The following is a 10,120-nucleotide window of genomic DNA, read 5'->3' on the forward strand; positions in this document are numbered from 1 at the left end:
ACAAAAGAGAAGGAGAAGGAGGGGAGGGGTGCTGTGGTAATGGGGGAGGGGATGTATGTGCTGCTCTGTTGTCACTAGGCCTGAGAGCTAGAGGGGGGGAGGGAGATGGAGCTGGAGGGTGAGAGAGGGAGTGTAGGAGAGAAAGATATGGTCCCAGCAGACAGTACACCAGCCCCTCACACCCGCACACACACCACATCGGCTCCACTCATATACTGTTGTGGAATAGTGGATTACTTTTCAAACTGAGCCACTGCTGAAGCAGCTACAGGCATGATCAGGTCAGTAATCATTCACTCACTTGGTGAAACATGTTTTGTGTCCTTTCAGCCCTTATGACAGTGTTTTGTGCACATTCCTGGGCTTTTCTTGTGTCACATGCACTCTTTTTCATTTTTTGTTGTACTTCAATGTTATAGTTTATTTTCTCCATGCATGTATAGTGGAATTCTAGTCACTAGTTTGACCTGTATTGCAGGAGGAAAAGGGATTTTGTAAGTCCATGCACTCACCCACTTTATGGTCATTCATTTGTTCCCTCATGCAAGCCAGGATTGTTTTCTCCCTTGACATGAGGTCGAAATTTCTCTCTTGAGTTGTGCTCTGCAATGTGAAACACTGTGATTCCAGAGAGTTCCAAACTTGTCTCTGCAGACTGTGTGCCTTTACTGTCAGGGTTTATAAGTTTCATACACACATCTACATCTGTGAGAAACAAATATTTCCCTCCTTTGGTTGTTTCTGCATGCATTTTCTATTTTTTTTTACTTTTTACTTCAGACATATAGAACTCGGAACTTGTATCTAATTTAATACAGATTATGTAAATAATTCTCAAAATGTTGAATTTTTCTGACTCTGAGTAACTGCATGAATACAAATAGACAACAAACGCCTTCTCTCTGCTCTGACACTGGCATGCGTGCTCTTCAGCTGGCAGTGTGTCCTCGCAGCCTTTGAGGCGTGAGATGAACCATGGACGGGTGCAGGAGGCCAGTCGCTAGCCGAGCGAGGAGCCACGCAAGCAGCAGCAGGGAAAGCAGAAGCCCAGGGAGGACCCGCAGCATGCAGCTGGGCCCTTACTAGCACCAAGTGGACCCTGTCCTCTCCTCTTTACTCGGGGCCAGGGCTGCAGAATGCTCAGTCCTGTCACCCCATACAGTAAGTTTACACCACTTTTAATGTTCTACGTCTCTACTCTTCATGATGTTCAATATGTTTTAAGGATGTTTAGCCTGTGGTATGTGAACAAGGTGACCCAAATACGTTTTGAGCCTGTATATTTTCTGTTCTGGCCCCTCTTTTGTCCAGCACTTTATCTCCTGTGGCTCTGGAGGGAAGCGAGGGGCTGTCTCTGGGAAGTCATGTTGAGAAGGCATATATGTTAATGGCTTTAGCAGCTGAGTCTCCTCTTCGCATTGAGGAATTTCACAGACAGTGTTTAGCTTTTCTTCTTTGCACTGAATAAAGTAACAGTTTGTTAGCCGCTGTCTGTCCTTTCGGACGAGGAACATGAGCAGATATTATAGACTGCACTCGCCTATTGAGAACCAGTGAGGAGACTCTGGCTGCGCTCCTGGTAAAAGTGATTTAAGTGTATCAAAGTGATTGATTGCCAAAGTACATCAATCTGATGAAGAACATCCTTTGCATTGAATCACATGTAGTGGACAAAAATAGTGTTATCACAGTGGACACATATTGTCAGAGCCCCATTAATCACATGTATCTCATGGACACATTACGGAATAGTGTTTGCTTGTCTTAGTGTTAATCATGGGAGGTTGCTATCCAGGCTGATGAATATGCTTATATTGATTGACTGGGCTATTGATTGGACCAAGCTTTAACAGGATTAGGCTGCTAACCTGATCGGAATAACAACAGGGATACATTTCTGCGTGAATTTTTAAAATTCCTAACAGATCTAAACGCACAATTGGTGGATGTTGGAATATATAAGTGAGTGTGTGTGTGTGTGTGCGGGGGGGGGGAAACTCACAGCTTCTTGTTAGATTTCGACTCAGAGAAACCACACATCTAATGCTACAGGCATTTCCACTGACTGTTACCAAATGGCACATTTCTAGCTGCACACCCATAAGGACAAACACACACACACACACACACCTGATAACGGGCTAGGAACTACGCAACACGAGGAGAGTGACGAGTGGATTTAGTCCTTTTAGTTGCCAGTTACCAGGGTGAAGTGATTCTGTGAATGAAAGCCAGATCGTTAGTAACCTGGTGTCAACAGCTACTCATTAGTCCTGTATAGGAGATGTAAACGTAAACCTCCGCCTCCACAGACACATCTATTGTAATCAGCAGAGTCTGTTAGCTGAATTATAGCACACCTTAGATCCTCATTAGGTGCCATGGTAAAGATCTGTGCTCAGTGCTAAAAGGGAGAAGGGAGAGCAAAGTGAAGGGCAGATGGAGGGGACATGAGGAGGGACTGGTCAGCTGCAGCCTGATATATGAGTGGACACAATAAGGACAGACTGCCACATGTGGGTGTGTAAGCTGAGGGAGTGGGGGAAGGGAAAACTGACCACACAGGCTCGGACAACAGTCTTGTCTTTACTAGAGCTCAGGGTGAAACTGGGAGGCTAGAAAGAAAGGAAAGAGGACTTAAACATAAATCAGAGTGAAAGAAGAGCAGAAAAAAAGAAAATGTGGCAACTTTGCACAGCATCTGAATAGTAGATTAAAACTATGTGATGTTTGATTGTTTGATTGTTCTTTCTCTGCTAATAGTTGTTGTCTGGTTTGGTGTCAGAGGGGTAACCTGTGGGTCGTGGTTGTGTAAACTTGAATCAGATATGGTACAGTAATTGATTGCCTGACAGAAGATAGGTCTGCCGGAGTGTGCTGTGCAGGCCTGGAGCAAAGGGGGAAGGGGAATGTGGAGGGAGAAGGGGGGGGGGGCTGTTCTCCCTAACAGGATTCAAACTCATTTCTTCCTTTTATACTATGGTCACCGCTTACGTAACAATCGAGCCCTCATTTGCTCTGCAAGCGTAGGTTGCGGTGCAGTGTGCGCTGTCCATTGTCTGCTGCCACAGGAACCTCTACGTTGGATGTATATTCACATCCCATTGCTCCCCTGATGTGTTATCTATTGATCTAAGCAGCACTGTGAATTAACTCTTAACTAATACAAATCACTTGATAATGTGCAAAAAGGTGTTGGGGTCATTTGTCATTGCTGAAAGCCAGCATATTCTTCCCTTAGCTTCCTCAAGTGGACAGTATGTGTAGAGTGTACGGAGAGTGCTTTGTAAATAGATCAGGTTAGATTCCTGGCATTCCAGCCGCCTGACTCATCTGAAAATGACCAGGAGTCTCTCTGTCTGTTTGCCAGCTGAAGCTCAGCACTACACCAAAACCGCAATAAAGGAGTATACTTAGCTTAGCCAGTGTGTGCAACTTGTGTCGAAATGTCCATCGGCCCTCAGGAAATGTAAGACTGTTTATTGTGTGGGGGGTAAAAGCACTAACAGAGGAGTGATTTTTCTCCCACTCCTCACAACCAGTTGTGGTTGATGCTCCACAACCCCCAAATCCCATTCCAGTTAGCCCCTTCCCCCACATCTACTTTCAGTCTAATTAACCCTAATTACTCATACTGACCATGCAGACGGCCACAAGCCCCCACTGACGCACAGGAAAAAAACATGACTTGCATAATTTCTGAAGACAAAACCACTAGGACAGGCAAGTAGATATAGGATTCCTAGACTTTGTAAAAGGTAAGATGCTGCAGACAGTTTTAGTGGAGGTCGTTGACGGCTGATTAGAGGGCTACAAGAATTTGTCCGTCTCTTCATTCAAGACATGAACCTTCTGATAACAACCACAATACTCACACACTGCTTTCTATGTCTGCTGAGCCACTGGGCCACGCAACAGCCATGTCAATCAATCAATCAATCAAACATCATTTATCTTGCACTTTTCATACAAAATATGTGATGCAAAGTGCATAATAAAAGAAAAAAGTAAAGTTTACGCAAAACCTACCCAGATCACAACATTATGATGATTAAAAACAGAGAAGGGTAAAGGATGTGGAGATGAATGTTAATTACCATGCAGTGACGTTCCCCCATTTCCTGCTCTCTCATATGCAGGGATTCAGTTTGCTTATACACAAGGCTGAATTGTGGATGCTCCACTCCCAGAAAACTTTGCTGCTGCTTTAATTAGCAGGATTGGTTTACTCTGGATGTTTGTATTCTCCACTAACCTCTTTCTAGAATCCCTTCTCCTGCCTCAACACGTTCAGCAGCCTTTCAGTCCATCTCCTGTGATGTAATCTTAGTCAAAGAATGACACTGCAATAACACGTCCAACCTGAATTGCATCAAAGTATCACTTTAAAGTCTCTCTCTCCGTCTCTCTGCATCTGTGTGTGTGTATACAAATCAAATTTTGATATGGTTTGTAGTTGCAGTTTGTCGATTATTGTTGACTGACTTTAAGTACATAAGCAACTGTGAAACATGCTTTATGTTCTTAAAGGGAATAAAGCCATAAATGTAAAAATACTTACTCATAACTATTTGCTTCCAAGTATTAGATGTAAAATATTATGTAGTCAGTTTTCACGTTATTAATTAATTATTTTACGATCTATTTTTGTTTGCGTGTGTCTTTTGTTGAATCTAAACAATGTGGGATGTTGGCTGGCTGGTCCATCAACAACTCCTCTGGAATGTGACTGTAAGCACATGTTGCTTGTTGCAGCAGTCCTCACTGACAAAATACCAAATATATTATTTCCCTATGAAATGTTTCACAGTATATGAAGTCTAAACAGCTACAGGACAAACTCAGAGGAAACACTGGTGTTCTACGACGGCGATCATCACTATGATTACGGAAAGCCGCCACAGTACCAAGCCGGCTTAGGTCTCATCTTTGTCTCATGGTAAGCCAGGCAAGGCAGTGAACTGAGGGGTGTTTCCAAGTTCCAGGCGTACATGAGATGTTAGATTAGAGTTTGGGCTTCGCTCACTCATCCCCCTTAATACTCAACACCCCCACTCTAATATCCTAATATCCTCATTTGAGCACAGATGCAACAGCAGAGAATACAGGAGAGCTAACACTTGAATCTAGGAACACTAAGAATTATGTTGAAGTGCATCTACATTCCTTAGGAACCACCTCATGATGAACATAATGTGTGATGTATGACATCTGCTAGTGGGAATACATGAAGAAAATAAGTGCAGGTCAGTTAATAACAAAAGAGCAGAGTTGACTGAAGGCGGTTCCCCCCATTTCAGACATTGTCCTTTCTCGGATTAGGCCTGAATTATCAATACTAGACAGAAGATGTGTCTCTTACTGTTTAAAACATTCAACCACATGGTGAGAACAATCATAATGGAAAAATCAGAATTGTCTTGAAATTGAATTTTTGTTAACAGATCTGTGTAGCTGATGATTCAAAATAAGGACCATCTGAAAGGACATTTTCAAATAAAACGTTGCCTAAGTACCAAGCTTACTGCACAGAAGAGGAGTAAGCTCACCAGTGGCAGTACTTCTTTTATTCTTGTCCATCACTGTCAGATTGTGTCAACACTGACACTCCGATAAGCCCTGTGTCGTCTAATCCTTCATTAGTCTGGTTTTCACAGTCTGGTTCTTAATGCATGCAGACCCTCCACTACGCTCATCCATCGGCTGATCTCACAGTGACTGACTCGATCTGTTTTAGTTTTTTTTTAACATTGTTGTGTTGAATTCTGATGAGGATTCCAAGCACAGTAGATTACTGCGGTCAAATATGTGTTGGGTAGATTATAGACCATCTGGTGAAGACGGGGTAAGAGGAGTAGATTGAAAAAGCATCAAACAGTTGGCCGGTGCGTCCTATCAGCATGACCAGTGAGTATCTGAGCATGAACCCTGTATCTGTTTGTGTCACTTGACCAATATGACGCCTTAATCCTAATGTAGGCAATGGACCCATTTTCAAAAATGTGATTCCTCACAGGGTTTGTAGAAACAAATGGTCCAATGTGTTATTGTTACAGTCAGGTTGATGCTGCTATGAGATCCATGAAATGGAATGTATGTTTGGGAAATAATCATACTCAGCTTTACCAAATAATGTATTCAGTTACTTAGACTGAGATGTAAGAGACAGTGACACCCATCTTAAAGCTAGAACACTGTACATAACACTCACAACACTATTTATATATTCATTCATTCATTCATTCAATCATTTGTAATTAGTGATGGCTTTATGAGGCATAACGCTAAATCAAAACCGCATTGACAATTACTTCACACTTCTTAATTTCTATTCCATGTGTATAAACATTGAAACAAGCATCTACAATACAATGAAAAATACCCATGTCTCTGCAGGGACCTCTGTGTTACTGTGTCTTCACAGTAAATACTACAAAGATGAGTACATGATTTTAAACTTAGACCAGAAAACTCAAGGCCCCATCCTGATGACAAGGTGGACCGTCTGAGTATGTCCTATTTTCTAAGAGGAAGGGAACTTTGGTGCTCCAGTGAATGACTGAACCATCTTCCTCGATAATAGTAGTTGAACAGTTGCTTCACTAAAGAGGACCTGTCCTAAGGACCCTCTTGGTTTCTAACCTTTGTATCAGGAGTGCCTCTTATGTTCTTAAGTTTTGGTGTTTCATTGTCCTGGTGTCTGGGTTAGTACCATGATTGGCCCGAATTTCCTGGAGTGTAGGGATTTCTCAGATGCTGGGTGGGGCTTGTGCTGGTTGAGAGCGCTGCGATCCCTGGATTGGATGAGTGGGATTATTCGGTTGAAGGATCATTTAATTTAGGGATCAACATGTGGACCGCCCATCTGGTGGCCCTCATGGACATGTGACCCGACCTGCTATAATCCACATGTAGACAGTTTCAGACCAGACAAGGGTATGTGAATGTGCATGGATTCGTGTTCTAGTATAGTCATGGGGTCCTATAGGCAGACCCAAGGTAACTAAGTGGTGAGTCAGTCATTCATTCAGCACAACCAAAATTATCTGAAGCTAACATTTCACATCAGTCTCCACCATGCTTTTGATGTAGAGACATAACAATAATCTTATGAACAAACGCACTGCGACAGTAACGTGGAGGACTCAGGCACAGGATGGGTAGCCTTAGATCTCAACTAGTTATCACTGCTGCTTCTCTCACCAGCACATAGAATTCCAGGTAAAGTTTTACAGTTTTATGACAACGGAATGAAGCTGAGGCCACTGGTTAGTAAATTGACACAGATAAATGTCCCACTTTTCTATGCCATTTTCTGGACCAACAGTTTAATCAGGTTTATATATTATTTATATATATATATATTTTATATATATTTTCTATAGCTATAAAATGAAACTAACAGTTATCAATGTTATCAATGAAACTAATGTTGTGGCTTCTTCTTCTGTTCAGTGCTGTTGTATGCAAGGCTCTCTGGTCCAGGCCTGGGGTCAGAACAGTTTAATAATACTCAAAAATGTCTGGAATGTCAACCTAATACTTGTTCAAAAAGACAAGGCTTGCAAAAGCCAATCAAAACCCTTATCCACTAAACCAGAGGACCAACATGTTATGTGTAAGCAATCACTTATTGCAAATCACTTTATTTTGGAATCAATCACCACATTAGGAAATTGTTTGTAGATGTCCGGTCATTGTGTAGTATCCAACTATGCTCCCACAACACAGTGACACCCCCCACTCCCCGCCATCCAGCACACCCCTGAGGTTTGGGCCGAATTAGATCACACGCTTAGTGGGGGTGGCTTTGTGCACTAAGAGACTCACAGAGAGACAACAATGGCCCTAATGTGAGCGGAGCAAAGGCAGAGGACAGAGCGTGGGCTGATCGAGGCTTATCGCCGTGGAGACCATGCTGGGGGCCATGTTAGGACCTTCACATAAAGATTGAACAGTTTCCCTGCATGGACCAGAAGATACAGAGGAGCATTGACAAAATTCTGATGAGCGAGCTGGGTGATAATGATGGTAGATGTCTAAAGTCAGACTCCTAATACACGAGTGCCAGATGACAGGCGTACTTTCATCTGATTTAGAGCTAACTGTTTTCTTGTTTCTGGCAGGTCTGTTGAAGATGCACTGGTCCCCGGAGCACACCACCCCCCTATCTCAGTGGCCTGAGCAGCACCTAGATGTCACCTCCACCACCTCACCTCCGACTGTCCATAAACACGAACCGTATGCTACAGCTAGTCGCCGAAATTATGCCCCTTCAGGTTACCCTTGGGCCAGTGATGACATATCAGCTCTTACTGCTTCTTCTCTGCTGAAACGCTATGCAGAGAAATACTCAGGGCTGGAGCTGGCCTATGAACGCCCCGCAGCAGGGGCCTACTCAGAGCCTGGAACTTTCATAAAAACTGAATCTGAACCCTGGGCTCTGAGTCAAGGCATAGAGTGCTACCCTGGTCTGGAGGCACTGACTGCCTCCAAGGTGGGCTCTGCATCTGTGGGCATCCCAACCACTGGAAGTGTGACAGTAGTGAGCAGCAACCTGACGTCTGACCCAGAATACAGTGGGGCTGGCTCCTGCGGCACCCCATCATCACAAGAATACCCTCCTGCCTACAACAGCACCTACCTGTCCTCAGGATATTGCCCACAGCCCGGCACAGCACTTCCACCTGCCCCTCTTCACTCTTTGCAGGCCCCACCCACTCTTGTTCCCAGCTATGGCGCTAGCACTCCTGTGTACAACTACCCTCCAGGGTGTTACCCCCAAACAAGCCTATCTTCTGGATATAATCACCCCAGTGCCTCCTACCTACCTTCTGGGATTAGTGCCCCTACTCCTCTAGCCCCAAGGCCCACTATGGTGGGGGGCAGTTACAGCTACCCATCTCACAGCCTTGGAGGGAGCGTTGAGGCAGGAGTAACACTGAAAAGAAAGGCCCTTTGAGATGGCAGAGGAAGCACAGGATGGAGTTGAAGTGGAGGGAGCACGCTACAGAAAGTTTGGCAACGGCCATGGAAACAGTCATAGCAAAGGCAACGGGCACAGCAACGGCTATGACCTAAGTGCATCAGGCTCAGACCCACAGCCCTACAAACCTGGAAAGCCCCTGATGTCACCTCCTTACGGGGGAACAGGGGACTACAGCCCACCATCAGGCCTCACAGTGCAGAGTGTTTCAGGGGAGCACAACTTTCCTCAGCAACAGAGGATGTCTATGAAGATACCTGCATCGCACACACGATCAGAGGATGCCACTGGGGGGCGCTGACAACTCTGCTCGACATTTGAAATTTCTTTTTGACTACCAACCTGGGTTGCTAATCCAGATACTCTTGGTGAATAATATTGGATTTTAAGGTTTAATATCACTAGCAGACAGCAGAGGGCACAAGAATTGAATTTCTTGTGTGTCTTAAATGTTTTCATTATTCATTTTGGTTTTCCAAAGATTCACAGGGGCAAGTTCTCCTGTAAGGTTGAGTTAAGTCTTAGGGATGAGTTGAAGGCAATTCAGAAATCTGTACTATAGCATTAAGACAGTCTAAATGTATGAGTGTCTGTTTCTCTCAGGACCCTATTTATTTCCTTTCTGCTATTGTGGCAGCAGCAATGCAATGTTGCTGCTCTAGAAGCTGGTGTAATGTAATGTATGTGGCCATTATGTGTGTAAAAGGCCTGTGACTGCAATATATGCTACCATACCATAAAATCACTTCTGACCAAAAAGTAAGGAAAGCAATAATTGACATGGTGGGTTTGCCATATTACTTCAGCACAATCACTGCTTCTTTACATAGCTGATAGCTGACATAGCTGACTTTGAGAAATGAATGTTACCCCACTCACCCCTCGCTTTCCCTCCCACTTATACTTGTTCTAGACTTCACTTTTCCTGAAGACCCTTTTTTGTCCCCTCTTTGTCTGTTCTAATTTCAATCCTGGAGTCCTGCTATTCTCAACCTACACCAATGCTCAACGAATATGTTTGTACACCGTTTACAGCAAGCTGCTTATTATATAATGACATGCACCACCCTTCAGGAGAAGAAGGGATGGGTAAAGGTTGTTCACGTACAGGTGTTTGGCATTTACAAGACAGTG

General features: G+C 43.9%; 1 protein-coding gene across 1 annotated transcript; it reads left to right on the forward strand.

The window, feature by feature from the left end:
• The first annotated feature begins 1,136 nt into the window (after positions 1-1,136).
• Positions 1,137-9,287, forward strand: LOC144740112 (fidgetin-like protein 2). The gene is given in 3 exon segments (XM_078622990.1): positions 1,137-1,161; positions 8,127-8,956; positions 8,958-9,287. Coding segments are annotated over 3 exon segments (1,185 nt in total).
• Positions 9,288-10,120: the final 833 nt, after the last annotated feature.

The sequence above is a fragment of the Lampetra planeri genome, unplaced genomic scaffold, assembly GCF_965212315.1.
Source record: "Lampetra planeri unplaced genomic scaffold, kcLamPlan1.2.h2 scaffold_1909, whole genome shotgun sequence".
NCBI classification, from domain to species: Eukaryota; Metazoa; Chordata; class Hyperoartia; order Petromyzontiformes; family Petromyzontidae; genus Lampetra; species Lampetra planeri.